The 14,440-nt window shown below is 48.7% G+C and overlaps 6 protein-coding genes across 6 annotated transcripts; 3 read left to right on the forward strand and 3 right to left on the reverse strand.

Annotated features, from left to right (window-relative positions):
* Positions 1 to 310: 310 nt before the first annotated feature.
* Positions 311 to 1,110, forward strand: N7537_001098 (uncharacterized protein; the record flags this gene model as incomplete). Its single annotated transcript, XM_056892156.1, has 2 exons — positions 311 to 341; positions 395 to 1,110. The coding sequence occupies 2 exons, from the start codon at positions 311 to 313 to the stop codon at positions 1,108 to 1,110; spliced, it is 747 nt and encodes a 248-aa protein (XP_056757151.1).
* A 590-nt stretch (positions 1,111 to 1,700) lies between these two features.
* Positions 1,701 to 3,479, forward strand: N7537_001099 (fungal specific transcription factor domain-containing protein; the record flags this gene model as incomplete). Its single annotated transcript, XM_056892157.1, has 3 exons — positions 1,701 to 1,791; positions 1,858 to 2,369; positions 2,433 to 3,479. The coding sequence occupies 3 exons, from the start codon at positions 1,701 to 1,703 to the stop codon at positions 3,477 to 3,479; spliced, it is 1,650 nt and encodes a 549-aa protein (XP_056757152.1).
* Positions 3,480 to 3,725: 246 nt separating this feature from the next.
* On the forward strand, positions 3,726 to 6,072 carry N7537_001100 (Zn(II)2Cys6 transcription factor; the record flags this gene model as incomplete). Its single annotated transcript, XM_056892158.1, has 3 exons — positions 3,726 to 3,806; positions 3,865 to 5,950; positions 6,008 to 6,072. 3 exons carry the CDS (start codon positions 3,726 to 3,728, stop codon positions 6,070 to 6,072), a joined length of 2,232 nt encoding a protein of 743 aa, XP_056757153.1.
* A 1,105-nt stretch (positions 6,073 to 7,177) lies between these two features.
* N7537_001101 (GPI anchored serine-threonine rich protein) lies at positions 7,178 to 7,930 on the reverse strand (the record flags this gene model as incomplete). The annotated part of the gene is made up of 1 exon (XM_056892159.1): positions 7,178 to 7,930. The coding sequence occupies one exon, from the start codon at positions 7,928 to 7,930 to the stop codon at positions 7,178 to 7,180; it is 753 nt and encodes a 250-aa protein (XP_056757154.1).
* A 2,104-nt stretch (positions 7,931 to 10,034) lies between these two features.
* On the reverse strand, positions 10,035 to 11,701 carry N7537_001102 (aldehyde dehydrogenase; the record flags this gene model as incomplete). The annotated part of the gene is made up of 4 exons (XM_056892160.1): positions 10,035 to 10,179; positions 10,272 to 10,714; positions 10,775 to 11,168; positions 11,247 to 11,701. The coding sequence occupies 4 exons, from the start codon at positions 11,699 to 11,701 to the stop codon at positions 10,035 to 10,037; spliced, it is 1,437 nt and encodes a 478-aa protein (XP_056757155.1).
* A 627-nt stretch (positions 11,702 to 12,328) lies between these two features.
* Positions 12,329 to 13,384, reverse strand: N7537_001103 (protoglobin family protein; the record flags this gene model as incomplete). Its single annotated transcript, XM_056892161.1, has 3 exons — positions 12,329 to 12,809; positions 12,917 to 13,190; positions 13,252 to 13,384. Coding segments are annotated over 3 exons (888 nt in total), but the record flags the coding sequence as incomplete, so codon positions are not given.
* Positions 13,385 to 14,440: the final 1,056 nt, after the last annotated feature.

Consider the following 14,440-nt stretch of genomic DNA (forward strand, 5'->3'; position numbering starts at 1 on the left):
CGACAGTATGGACCCTTATCGAGATAGACAGGATGTACAGATAATATGTCTGTAGGTGTTATTCTAGTTCAGCTCAACACAAATATCTCTCTACATTTGGCGGGAGATTCGCACTTCGCGGTCTCCGGCTTAACACCGATCACACCCGACGGTGATAGAGGGCTTATATCCGAATTGTAGTCAGATCTCATCGGGTCTGTCTAATATTTGAAGTGCATGATACCCGTAGTGAAATAGTCAATTTGGGTTTCCGCGATCTCTTTACCAAGACCTTCCCCACAGATTAATTAAGCAACGCAACTACGACAGCATGTCTCAACAAACCGTCATTCTCATTACAGGTAGGCCAATAACTAGAAAGCCAACCCCAGTCCCAGAAACTAACTCTATTCAGGCGCGAATTCAGGAGTCGGCTACGCAACCGCCCAAATTCTCGCCGCACACCCGAACCACCATATAATCTTAGCCTGCCGTGACCCGAAGAAGGGCCAACAAGCCCTCTCCGAACTCCAAAGCAAAGACCTCAAGGGAACTCTATCCCTCCTCCAGCTAGACGTGGAAGACGACACCTCCATAGCCCAAGCAGTCGACACCGTATCCAAACAATTCAATCGACTCGACATCCTACTCAACAACGCCGGCTCCGCCGCACCTAACAGCAGCGGCCGCGCCAGACTGAACCAGATCTTCTCGACGAACGTGATCGGCGCAACACTAGTCTCAGAGGCCTTCATCCCCCTCCTCCTCAAATCAGAAAACCCCTATCTGATCCACGTCTCCAGTGGTCTGGGCTCGATGAAACTGGCAACTGATCCCAGCAGTGAAGTTTATGCTGTGCCTTGGGATGAGTATCGCGCAAGTAAGGCGGCGCTGAATATGATAACTGTTCAGATGCATAAGCGGTTGCAGAGCCGTGGTGTGCGTATTTTTGCGTTCTGTCCTGGTCTTGTGAGGTCGAATCTGAGGGGCGAGGATGAGACTGCTGTTAGTGCGCATGGAAGCGCTGGGGATCCGTTGGAGGCTGGGAGAGGGATTTTGGGGATTATACTTGGTGAGAGGGATGGGGAGGCTGGTGGGTTTGTTAATAAGGATGGTCCGTTGCCTTGGTAGATGGTAGATGAATACAGCGTAGCTTTGGAACGATTCGTTAAAGAGTGAGGTAGTAGAGGGGTATTGTGATTGGTCCCTCAAGTTCCGGTGGAAGTCCCATTCCAGGACTCCGGTGGAAGGTGATCGTTCCACTCACCTCAATTCCTCAGCAGATCAGGGTCTAGATTGGAAATTTGAAACAAGGAATACCCAATTAACACAAAGAAAATGTCCCGGATCCTCGAAAATGCGGGGCCCCCAGTTTCCCCACGGATGTCGCCGGTTTCTCGTATCCCCTTTCATATTAATATTAAGGGCAATCCTCCACAGGACAACATACATAGTTGGGATAAGAAATTTGAAAAGAATATTGAAACAAATAACTCAACAGCCATCAAAAGAGTGTATCGAGTGCAGACAGTCAAAACTCCAGTACAAAACCGACCTCGGCTCACGTGTCAGTCACATTCAATCGAGTACTTCTTTCTCTGTGTCACCAAGAATCAAGGTAAATCTTTCCCCAGAGTTCCGAAAGAGGAACTGCATATAGAGGTTATACTAGCGCTAATCCCCTTAGCAGCAACCGGAAGAAACGATCGGAGTCCGTGCCGATGGATCTGTCGTCTTCTCTTAGCGGTCTACTGGCGGCTTTCTCCAATGCCGAGGATGTAGATCGGTTAGAAAGAGGCGGGGATGATCTAGGTAAGAAATAAGACACATGTGCCAAGCATATACCCCCATTCTCCACATAGTTGTTGACATTGCTAGGTCCCTTTGCGCAGTTCGTCACATCGGGGAGTAAGCCGATATCTGATCAACCACATATGACCTTGACGCAAAATGTGCCGCAGACATATCCCTTAGACAGTTATCTTACGACGATAAATGAGCTGCTCTCGCCGCAGACCCCAGATTTTGTTCTAGGGGAGTACAATCAGCCATTCGAACTGCAGCGAACTTTCGAAGCTCGGCTTCCGAATCTCTCGGAGGAAAGTAAAGAATATCTACAGTTGAAAGGAGCTCTCAGGATAGTTCCCATCGATCTTCGGAATGAGTTGCTTGGGGCTTATATCAAATATGTTCATCCTCTCCTACCTGTCATTGATCTGCAATGGTTTTTATTAAATGTCATGGTAGAGGATGAATCTCAATTCCGGAGCCCACTTCTTCATCAAGCTGTCATGTTGGCTGGAAGTGCATTTATTGAGCAGGAAACTGCCGTCAAAGCTGGGTTCTCATCACGGAAAGCATTGCGAAGAACATTATTTGGACGAGCTAAGGTGAGATATCTGGAGAAGATGAAATCCATGGCAAGCCAAGACTAATTTCGACTCTACCATCAGCTTCTTTATGAATTTGAGACCGAACCCGACGCGTATACCCAGATCCAAGCATTGTTGCTCATGATGCAGTGGCATGGAAGTGGAGGCGGCCACAAAGACCCAACATACTGGTTTGATCTCGCCTATTCGACAGCAGAGCGCGTCGGTCTCCTGGCGAGTTTAGAAACAGGTAGTTTTTCTCACAGGCACAGGCTGTGGTGGTGTCTCTATGTGCGCGACCGCATTCTCTCACTCGGCTTCCGTCGACCACTACGAATCCCAAACAGCGATGTCACAATGTCGCTATTGGAATCTACGAGATACTATTCCTCCGAGCCATACCATGGCCTCGTACTGATTATGCTGGGAGAAGCATCTGTTATGCTCAACTGGGAAAATCAAGAGCGAATGATGCTTCTGTTTATTCAGGAGATTAAACTTGCTCATTGTTTGGGCGTCATCATCAAGCTTATTTACCAAGATGATTGGTCAACGTCACAGTCGGGGGACTGTGAATACTCCATGGTGCCTAGGTCAAATATATCTCAGGCGGCCATAACTGGATGTGAACAGCTTCTGAAAACCTGGATTCAGAACCTTCCTGCCCCAGCACATTATTTCTCCCCATCCCTTTTGCACGATTGTCATACCGAGTCTCCGGAGATTGTCCTACTCGTTCACCAGGCTTTCCTATATCTCCTCCATCTCACTACGATGTCCATACTCTATCAAGTTGCGTCGAGCAGAGGAGATGGTCTCCAGACTACCCTTGTCTCAGAAATGAGAGGGTTGACTTTCCAAGTCAATGAGATTCTCAATGAGCTGCATGACTGCAAGATGCTTCATTTTCTCCCTGGAAGCACTGTTACTATATTGATTATTATTGTGGAGGCAAGTCTCCCCGACCTGAAAGGTTCGGATAGTATAGTGAGGATGCAGGCCATGTCGAACTTGTACGCCTGCGAGGAAGCGGCTGGGCATTTACTACAAACATATCCCGCGGCCGAGATTGTTCTTTCACAGGCGCAGAATGCTCGTGGACATCTCTTGGGTTTGATCACAACTTGATACAATTAAAAGCATTTGGTTATTCTAGCGTACACAGAATGAAATCAATCAAGATATTATTAACTATTATTCTATTCTATTCTTATACTTTGTGGGGCGTACGCTAAGCTCGGTTCCCCGCGGCTATTCGGTCACGCCGAAAGTGCGGGGGACCCCAGTTGTAACCCCATTTGTGATCTCTAGTGACACGGGACCTGCAGATTTCGATCTCTGTACGGGACTGGATAGAGTACTATCTTTATACTCATGGAGGAAGAAACGGGTCTGTTGCAGAAGACACTCCGTACATCGCGAGCATGTGACAGATGTCGCCGCCAGAAGCTCAAGGTAGATCCCTTCACGACACCCCTAATGTGAAACCAGGGTCCTGATAGCGTTCGTATAGTGCGACAGCTCACGTCCTTGTGTGCTATGTGCTCGCGCTGGACACAAATGCGAGACATCTCCGCGCACGGCAAAACGGACTCGTAGACAAAATCCAGGGGCCAGAAATTTGCATGTGAATCCTAGAGTACACAAAGCAATCGCACCAGCGACGCACAAGAATTCTAACTCTATCCATGGTACTGGAGGAGCTGGGATATCTTATGCCCCAGAGAGCTCAGCATCTTATTCGGAACGCTCCCCAAAAGAGCCTCAGTCTGGCGCTAATGCTTCTGCAATTGACTTCGCCAGACAAGTTTTCAACGAGGAAGAAGCTGGCCGGACTCTGACCGGTGCGTCGATACCCGGTGATACAGGAGCTCCTGCGATAGACAACTCATTATGGCATTTAACGGAAGTGGAACTTCCCCCAGAGGCCGTGATGTTAGCTCTGATCGACGTCTATTTCGACCGAATGCAATGGTTCATCTTGATATTCCATGAGCCCTCGTTCCGACAGACCGCACGCAGGATAATCTCCCAAACCTCATGGAGACGCCAGGATCTCAGTCCTACCATGGCTGTCCTGGCCGTGGCTATGATTGGGCTGCAATCCGTGCTACCAGATCGGAGATGGCCTGGACACAAATTGTTGCGCGAACATTCCGTTGACGGGCATAAGTTGATGCACGGGTTGATCAATGAGATACGACGGAATCTGCTCGATATCTCATTCGACTGTCGAATTGAAGCTGTCCAGGTATGCCTCTTGGTGTCCTGCTATTATGTTTATCATAGTTCGCCGAGTATTGCTTGGACTGTTTCTGGTATGGGTGTGAGGTCTGCGTATGCCCTTCGTCTTTATACAAAATCAGCGCAATGTGAAGATCCAGTCGTGGATGAGATTCGCTCTCGCTGCTGGAATCATGCTATTGTCAGCGACACGTTTGCATCTATCATCTATGGGCGGCCTTCCTCTATCGATACCGGGCTTGTCGCTTTGCATTCGCTCAGAGATATGGATGACCTAGCCATTGATCCACTTCTGCTGAAAAATGAATCGATATCTGGTAATGGAATGCCAACAACGACAGCTGGGTTTTTCACTATGAAATATGAGATCTACAACATCATTCGACACATCCTTTCGCGGTTTCGTCGTCTCCAATTAAGAAAAGAGACAATCAACGAGGACCTTCTAGCAATTGCAGAAGCTGCACAAGACTCAGAGAAGCAATTAATCTCCTGGCGGAACAGGGTTCCTCGGATGTTCGATTTCGAGTTTTGGAGCTCCGACAATCGCCTAGAGCAGTTCCAAAAGCAAATTAAAGGGTTATCACATCGCACTCAATACCAAGCAGAAACAATCATCTTGCAGGCAGCAACTCTCCAACTGACATACGATGGAGCTCTGATACAAGCTCATCGGCCTTTACTCGAGCAGAAAATCACCGGTTCTTGCTCGCGCTCGGTGGTAGACGCAATGAACGAGTCATTAAAAGTAGCCACAGCAGCTGCATTGCGAATATCTCGCATCCCGGTCCTCCGGTTCGAGCATCATTTCGCCGAATCCTTCACTTCTCTACAACAATTTACTGCAGGAGTCATCCTTTGCATCCTGCCTACTAGTCAACCATTCACTACAGCTGCGCACGAGGCCAAGGCTGGAATCATGCGTATTATTCATGCTAGCACAGCCTTTGGGCCCCACAATCGTATTGCTAAGCAGACTGCACAGCTTCTGACGGAGTTGCTAAAAGTGACTATCGAGCGAGAAATGTCCGGTGCTTTGAGAGGGGGGCTAGAGACAAGTCTTCCTAGGGAAATATCTGAGAGGGGTGCTATTTCAAGTGTACAACCGGCCCGTATAGACCATACTGGGAGTTGTTCCCCATCCGAGCGAGAAGTCTGCCGCGATCATCCTCCAGCTCCAGCGTCAAAAGTTCACACAGCGGCCCGTTCGAGACAGCCTCCAGACACACCCCAGGCAATACATGATGATAGTAAGGTAAACGACCGACCAGTACAGGCGCCCATCGAACCATCTGAATACCCATCTGCGAATATCTTCGAACAACTTGACGATACATTCGGTGCCATTGGTGGGCGTGAGTGAAGCTGAAGTTCGGACCAGAAATCAGAGATTCTAACCAATGTGTTGATAGTCATGTTCAACCTAATACCCGACGATCAAAGTAGCGCTTGGAATTGGGGACGTACGGTCCCATAGCAGAGAATCAGAACTGTATGATCTAATAGCTGGTCTACGTGACTGAGGGCTGTAAGCGCTGGGAGGACTAGTATGGGTATGAGCAAATGGTTCAACAGGGCCGTGAGTAGAACGAGAAAGATGGTGAGAACGAGACAAGATAATGCATTCTTGGTTCATAGTGGGTTACTGTTAGCTTTAGGGAGATTTGGTTATTACAAATGCCGAGGAAGTACAGTCCTAGTTCCATACTAAATATTGTCTCTAGGATATGATATATAATCGGATGAAAGAAAGCTACCTACATCAAATGGTCTCTGAATGGTAGCAGCTGTGATGCTTAAAAATAATAAGCTGGTTGGTGTAGTTTTCTCCTAAACATAGGCTGATAAAGTCAAGTGAAAATAAGTCGGTTGGACTGCATGCTTGCACTGTGAAGAGAGCCCCCAATAGTGTATATTAAATATCACGTATAGTACCAAAAGTTATATTCGGTTTGCCTTCTATAGATACATGGTTTTTTTTTCTTTCGTCTTTGCTGTTTCTCTTAGGCGTCTGCAGGTAGTTTGGACAGCAGTCCATCTTCCAGTACAATCAGGCTCCTGCACTGGACTGTTTGCTGCTTGTTTGATGTACGAAGATGTAGGCGTTTGCTCAGGCAGTGTTTGTCAGACCTCTATTTGCCCCTAATTTGCTTGATTATGTGTCTCCATGAAGCTAAACTGTGTGGCAATAAGGGTTCTCCACCTTTACCAGGTCTGTCGATCACACTATCTACTTTCCATACGTATGTATATTGGGCTAGATATCTACGAGTCTCTATAGTGAAAACTCGACCCATGTCCTAAGATCTACCTGTGGGAGAGTCGGCTACAAGAAGGAAGAAACATTAGGACATGAACTTCACATTACGCAACCATAGCTGAAGAGAGATGCGAGAAAAATAATAGACAAGAAGAAAACATGGTATAAGACGGAAACTCAGCCCAGAGACAGAATCCAGAAAGCCCATATCAAGATATCAATAAATTAAGCCTCATGAGGATAACGAAAACATTATCTCTGCGCTTGTCATAGAAAGGAAGAAGATGTCACCGGCACGCGATCCCATTTAAAGAGAATGCGCTTAGAGGGCGAAAGCAGCGAGGACACCGGCCATGACGGCACCGAAGCTAGCAACGTTGCGGCCAGCGCTGTTGAAAACAGGGGAGGAGGCCGAAGGAGAAGCAGAGGCGGTGCCGCTGGGGATGGCGCTGGTGGTGAGACGGATGGAGCTCAAGGGGGTGCTGGAGGGGGGTCCGACGGGGGAGACACCGGTGGCGGTGACCTTAGGGGCGGGGGTGGTGGCAGCAGCGGTGGTCTCAGTCTCGGGGCAGATAGTGGTGGTGATCTCGACGCTCTCAATAACGGTGGAGGAGGCGGGAGCGGAGGCAGCCGGGGTGGTCTCGGCGGCGCTGGTCTTGGTGGTCTCGGCGGCGGTAGAGCTGGAGCTGGAACCAGCAGCGGCGGAGAGACCGAACTGGGTGGAGTACTGGTACTGGCCGGTACCCTCGACAACGAGGAGGAGACCGTAGTGGCTGACGTCGGCCTCGAGGTCAGAGCCGGGGGTCCACTTGAACTCGCCGCTGTTGGGGATGGACTCAGCGAGAGTCTTGAGGGGAACAACGTTGGTGGAGGGGCCGCGCAGGAGGACCAGGGAGATGGGACCAGTGGTGGTGGGGGTCCACTTGATGGTGTAGGTCTTGCCCTCGGGAACGATCTCGTTCAGGCCGGGAGAGGAGATAGCATTGCCGCTGGGGTTCTTGGTGTAGTCTGGAGCAGTGTAGGCAGCAGACAGACCCACGAGGGCGGAGAAAACGGTGGCGACGGAGAAACGCATGGTGATTTAGTGTCAAGATTGCTAAAGAGTGACTGAAGTGGGAAATAAAAGAATGACTATCGTTGAAAAACGAAAAAAAAAGAATGTGAAGAGGTTTAAGAGAGGAAGAAAGAAAGAAGAGGGGAGGCGAACTACATTTCTAGCTCGGAGGCACATCCAAGTGGGTCGATAATACCCAAACGAGGAGACCAACCATATCTGCTCCACCTTCATTTCCTCGGCTACATTTTACTTTTTACCTCGTGTGGCTTTGACTCCAAGGTTATTCCTTGTGTAAATACCCCGTATGAGTTCAACGGTTGACCCATCAAAATCATCCTATACGATGTAATACTGTATGTCGAGTACACAGGAGCCATCCTTTCGTATATGATAGTCTCATGCTCCAATTATCATCTTATCCTCGTGGGGCATGCAGGCCGGCTGTGGCTCCGATGTTATTGTAATATTAATATACCAGTGTGTTACAGACAGGCACCAGTTTTAATTGGTGGGCAGTCCGGAAGTTAATTTTATTCCTAATAACGGTTGACCCTTAATGTAGAGTGTGTCCCGACATATAAGATTAAAATACCACTTAACTGGAGCCAAGAAGAACTTAAATCTGAAAGAAAGGCACAGCCCTGGAGAGACTGGGGCTAATAATATACCATATATTCCGGTACGGAGTAAGTGATGTATTTGTTTACCTGTCAAGCCTTTCAAGGAAAGTTCCCCTCAATACCGTGGACCCATGGAACCCTTGGCGACCAAAAACCTCAGGCTGGGACCTGATCCGAGGAATATCCATGGTTGCCACAGAGCCTCCTGGAACATCTCAGTTATTATTGTACATATGTTTTATATGAAATTAGATAGATATTATTCTATATTTCTAGGCTTCCTTTTTATTCCTCATATACATCACCCGTGTTTAATAAAAAGAGGATCAAAGTGGGAAATTACTTGATTACGATATTACGACATTGCGCCTTTAAGCCCAGGCCCTATGACGGGCGTCGTACAGGTATTGTGAAAGCCCTCTTTTGCAGCACGGAGCGCGGTGCCTTGCAGGTGCAGGTACCATGTGTCTTTTCCACGGGGGAAGCAGAATTTGAAACCTAACCTTGCAGGTTAGATTCTGATATTCACTGATATTCACGATTATCACGACAATCACATCACAACTCCACACCGACAGGCCCGTGCCGTATCAAATGCAATCGCCGATCCCACCGGTTCATTGAGGGGTGTGATGTCCATAGGAAAGATCAACAGCTTGTACAGTGATATTCAGGGGGTCGGAGTTTATGTTTGTACGGCGTACACTTATAGTACTTTTTAAATAGTATACAGTGTTGTTCACCCGTTGTAATCGCTCATTTCCCAGAATTAAGACAGGTAAGAATGAAAAAAAAAAAGTAAAAATAAAGAATGGGTTTTGTCTCACTTGGTGAGTTGCCGTGATTTGCTACGTTCCTGTGCCTGAATTTAGGGTGGGACTTGTGTCCAGCGCCTTCGCAACTATCGACGTTCAAATGTTTCTTTATCGGGTCTCAAAGGAATTCCACTACGTGAGGGCTATTCATAGGTTCAAGTCCTTCGTTTATTACAAACTACGTATTGTTAGACTTTACTTGGGGGCGAAAAAGGTAAATCACATGACCTTCAGCCTCATGGCAAAAGTGAGACACAACTAAATCGGAAACTCGGAACTAAAAAAAAAGGGGGAGAAAAGACCGAAATATCTCGTATAGCTGTATACTACGCTGCACGCCGGATGCAACACAAATCCCACACCGCGAGTCATATTCAACTCGTTGACGGAGTACATCATAATAAGCCGGGTATCCGGACCGCCTCTTCCTAGTAACTCCTCTAGACGACGCCATACGGCTCCGTCATTGGCTGCATTGGCTTCAAAGTTCGGATCGAAGTCAACTAACCCCCAACTTGGCTCCAAAGAAGCCCAGAAAAAGCCCCAACAAGCCCCATCAACACAACTAGGGAAACAGTCGTCCGTGGCGGCCCAATATTTCCGGGGGCCAAACGGACCCAAAACGGACCCAAAATCAAACAGGTTTGCTATGTATCGTCGTAAAGTATGTACCTGTGCGTCTAGCTTCTATTCCTGCCAAGTAACAGTCTTAGTTTGGAGGAATTCGTCGTATCCAGAAATTCCTCCGAAGCGACCAAAGCCACTGCTCTTCCATCCTCCGTGAGGGAGAACAGCCTCATCGTGTACAGTCAGAGAATTGATGTGTACGGCCCTAGAAAGAACAAGAAAAAGACAGAAGTTAGCCTCAATCCAATCTCCACCATATGAAAATGAAGTGATCTTATTGGGGACTCAAAAACCCACCCAGAATCAATTTGCTTAGCCACCCGCAACCCCCGGAACAGGTTGTTGGTATACAGAGCCGCAGTGAGACCGTATTCGGTATCATTGGCTAGGGCGATCGCTTCATCTTCGGTGTCCACCACCATGAGAGACACAGTCGGACCAAACGACTCGGTCGCATACATGTCCATCTCCTTGGTGACACCATCGACGACGATCGGCCGCATGCCTGTGTTCACGGACTCGCTTGCATCGGCGTCGCCGAATAGCAGCTTAGCGCCGCGAGACACAGCGTCCGCCACTAGTTTCTTGTTCTTAGTGACTGCTGCGGTGTTGACTAGGACTAGCGCGGGCGCATCCTTGCCGAACAACTTCTCGGTTGTCTCAGTAAGCTTCTGTCGGAACTCGTCTGCAATCGAGCGCTGCACGACAATCCGCTCGGTTGACATGCAGATTTGACCGGACTGTGTATCGCTTGTTAGTATGTGATTATCCTTGTCTCGATCGAAATCATCACTACATACGTGCATGAAGGATCCAATGGCACAGTTCATGGCAGCCTTGTCCAAGTTCGCATCGTCCAAAACGATCGCGGACGCCTTACCGCCCAGCTCGAGCAGCACAGGCTTGATATATTTACCTGCGGTAGAAGCGATAATCGAGCCAACTATCGTGCTACCGGTGAAGTTGATCTTACGCACAGCCTGGTGGGCGATCAGCGCGTTGGTGACGGCCGGGGCGTCGGAGGGCTGGTGGAAGATGACATTCAGACATCCGGCGGGAAGACCAGCCTGACGGAAGATGTCGCCGAGAGCCCAGAAACACTTGGGTGAGAGCTCGGAGCCCTTGAAAACGACGGTGTTTCCAGCCGCAAGAGGGAGCGCAATGGCGCGTATACCCAGAATGAAAGGGGCATTCCTGCAAATCAATTAAAAAGAATTCCAAGCCAGCTAATAAATTGCAGTATATGCCACAGATCGGATTCACGAAGCTTACCATGGCGCGATTGACAGAATTACTCCGTACGGCTCCTTGTATACGATAGCTCCCTCGCCCTCACCGCTGACATTCGGCACGATACCCTCGATCGTGGATATCCGACCTGCGAACTCTTTGATGAAGAGTACACCCATATTGAAAGTGAACTCTGAGAAAGGTCGCCCGGCACCGGTCTCTTCGCGCTGGTACTGGATCAATTCCTCTTTGCGCGAGTCCATGATGTCGGCGGCCTTTAACAGGATGTTGCGGCGCGCGTGTGCCTTGGTCTTGCTCCATGCGGCAAAGGCAGCTTGCGCACTGTCGACGGCACGGTTGGCATCGTCGACTGACACGCCAGCGCAATAGCCACTCAGCTCGCCAGTGGCGGGGGCGTGGACTTCGAATTTGATATCGGTCTCAATGGACTCATTATTGATGATAAGTGGGGTCACTGCCTTGTTCGATTGGGCCATTGTGAGTGCTTTTTGGGGGAGGGGAGTTGGAGAAGGATAATACAGCAGAATGCCTCTTTAATACAAAAAGGGACCAGTCTCTTCAAATGGAGGGGCTGAGCTGCTTTAATAGGAGCTCTGATCTTAACCTAAATAGAGGGGGGTGGGGAACAAAGGGGGGGCAGACTCTGATGGCTCACTGTTCTATCCAATCCAGCGTAGATCGGTTAGTTATGCCTGGGGTATGGAGTCGTTATTCAGCGGCTTAATGGAATTATCTCCGGTCTGTCTGCGGATATAGAGCGCAAAAGCCTCCTTCAACTACCTTGAATAACAGCCGAGCTCGGGAGTTCGGGGGGAGAAAAGATGACAAAGCCGGATGCATTCCGGGATGAGATAACCATGACGAACGAAATGAACGAAATAAACGAAATGAACGAAATGAACGAAATGAACGAAATGAATTAGAGATGCCCAGGTACTAATTTCTTCCGGATCTTTTAAAATTACTTTCAACCCCGTCTATGCTGATCCAAGGTATTTCCAAACCCCTAGACTATCAAAGTCTAGCCCTATCACCCATAATCCCTAATCCCAAGCGCCTAGAAGATGCAAATGATAACCCGCACAAATAACACAGGGGCCCCCTCAATTGGCCCAAATCTTCGTCTCGGTCGAATTGTTGTTTTTGGCCATTTCCGCAAAAGGACACGCCGACCCCCTGGATGTAGTTGACGCCTCTCCTATCGTCGACGGCGCCATACTATTTATAGAAGGTGCCACGCCACTGGAAATACTGGACCGGTCATCCTCAGTCGAACTACCAGAGCTGCTGCCGAGAATGCGCTTATCGCCAAGGTATCCCTCCTGGTCCTCGGCGTCGTTGAATAGAGAAATCTCGTCCGCGAACTCCTCGCCGTCGCTCGAATGATACCGAGCGAAGAGATCGTTCTGGATCCAAAGGATCTTGTTGACGGCGCGCACGAGCGCGATCTTGCGTCGCAGCGATAGATGAGGGTGCGATAGCATCGCTTCAACCCAGATGTCTTGGATGTATCCCAGGCATACGCCGAGGTGGATGTACTCGATGTTCAATGGTAACATGCGTGATTGTCCGCTGTGCATCATGCTGTGTTACAAAACCCCAACGTTAGCATGTTGCACCACCACAAAATATCGACTCCCCGGGGCCGGGAATCGGGGAACGGAAAGGCGGGGTTTTGTGTGTGAACTTACCCAACCTTGTTCAAGTACCGCCAGAAATCCATTGTGGTCGGGTCCTGGCATAGGCGCGTCAGGTACCAGCGCAGGAACATCTTGCGTCGCTTGATTTTCGGTGTCTCTTCGTGGAGATAATCCTCTTCGGGCTCAGTCTCGTCGACTGTTGTTCGTGTGTGGAAGGCCCGAGATGTGATGTCGTATTGGAGAATCTTTTTATATACCAGGTTGACCACTGCCGGGATCAATTGCTTGATGTATTTGTTGCCGGACAAGAGTGCTTCGATATCGCCTGGGAAAACGTTAGTGGCTGTGAGATGACACTTTGGGATCGGTTTATGGTAAGAACTTACTGGAGTTGAAGTCAAGGAAGCTGTGGAGGTACTTGATTCGCTCTTCCAAGTTTGTATAGAGCAGCTTCCGGTCGATATGCATCGGCTCAGTAGCCGATCCCATATTGTGATCCATGCTGCTAGTGTTGATATTTTCTAGTGTGTTTAAAATCGCTCTTGGCGAACGGCTGGGGTCTTGTCTGAAGTGCGGAAGGAAGATCGGAGATCGAGTATAAAAAAGAGAAGACAAAACTGGGGAACCTGGTGACAAGCTGGGGGAGCGAGTATTTATACCATGGATGCGCGATACTCGTTCAGATTACTCCTTTCGCCGTTCTATATTGTATGCAACCCGGTTACGAAGTACATTGGGAGCCACCAAACCGTAAAACACATGCTATCGGGGATCCGCTCTTGGCAATCCTGGAACCAGACGGTGCGTGACTCGTACCCAGAAAAGCGATATTACCCGATTCCATGCAGGCTCAATAATATCAAGCCGAGATTTTCCTCGAATACTTTATTTCATCGAGCAAGCAAAGTGCGCATGGTCGAATCAGACCACAGAGATGATTCGGTCACTACCCAAACCTTGGCAGTGGAGTGATCATCCGGGCATGTGTGGGCTGATCCCTGTAATCTCCAATTAAGCAAAAAAGGAAAAAACCGAAACAGACGTAAGCCATTGACGGCACACGATCCATGGTTGCCGGGCTGTCAGGCTCGGTAACCCGAAACAAGCGACTTTGGCAAGGTAAAGAAGACTGCAAGCTCAACTCGAACCCTTCATTTTATATCTAGCTTACGATCAGATGGCGTTTTTGGCATGTCGGGGATAAAACACTAAAATCATACATATCAATTCTGCGAACCCTCCCGTGCCAACAAGACAAATGGATTATAGATTGGAATGGATATATCGGCATTTGCATTTCACTTTCGCTCACTGGCTATGGACATTCGGGCTCCGCTACGGGCTCAACGGCCTAGCTTGGGACCCGCGATGGAGTGGGTTCCGTTCGGGTCCGACTGGGTTGCGGACCTGGTGATGTTCGGGTGCCTTAGGATGTAGTCTTCATAGGAAAGATGTGCCATTAGTCGTCATTTGATCGGGACTCCAGAATTTTAAGTTTGAATCCAAGATCTTGAGATCACCAACTTGAATTTTAAACATCTATGACAAAACAATTGGCCCAGACAGGCAACCACA

The sequence above is a fragment of the Penicillium hordei genome, assembly GCF_028827395.1.
Source record: "Penicillium hordei strain IBT 12815 chromosome Unknown utg000001l_segment0_segment0, whole genome shotgun sequence".
NCBI lineage: Eukaryota > Fungi > Ascomycota > Eurotiomycetes > Eurotiales > Aspergillaceae > Penicillium > Penicillium hordei.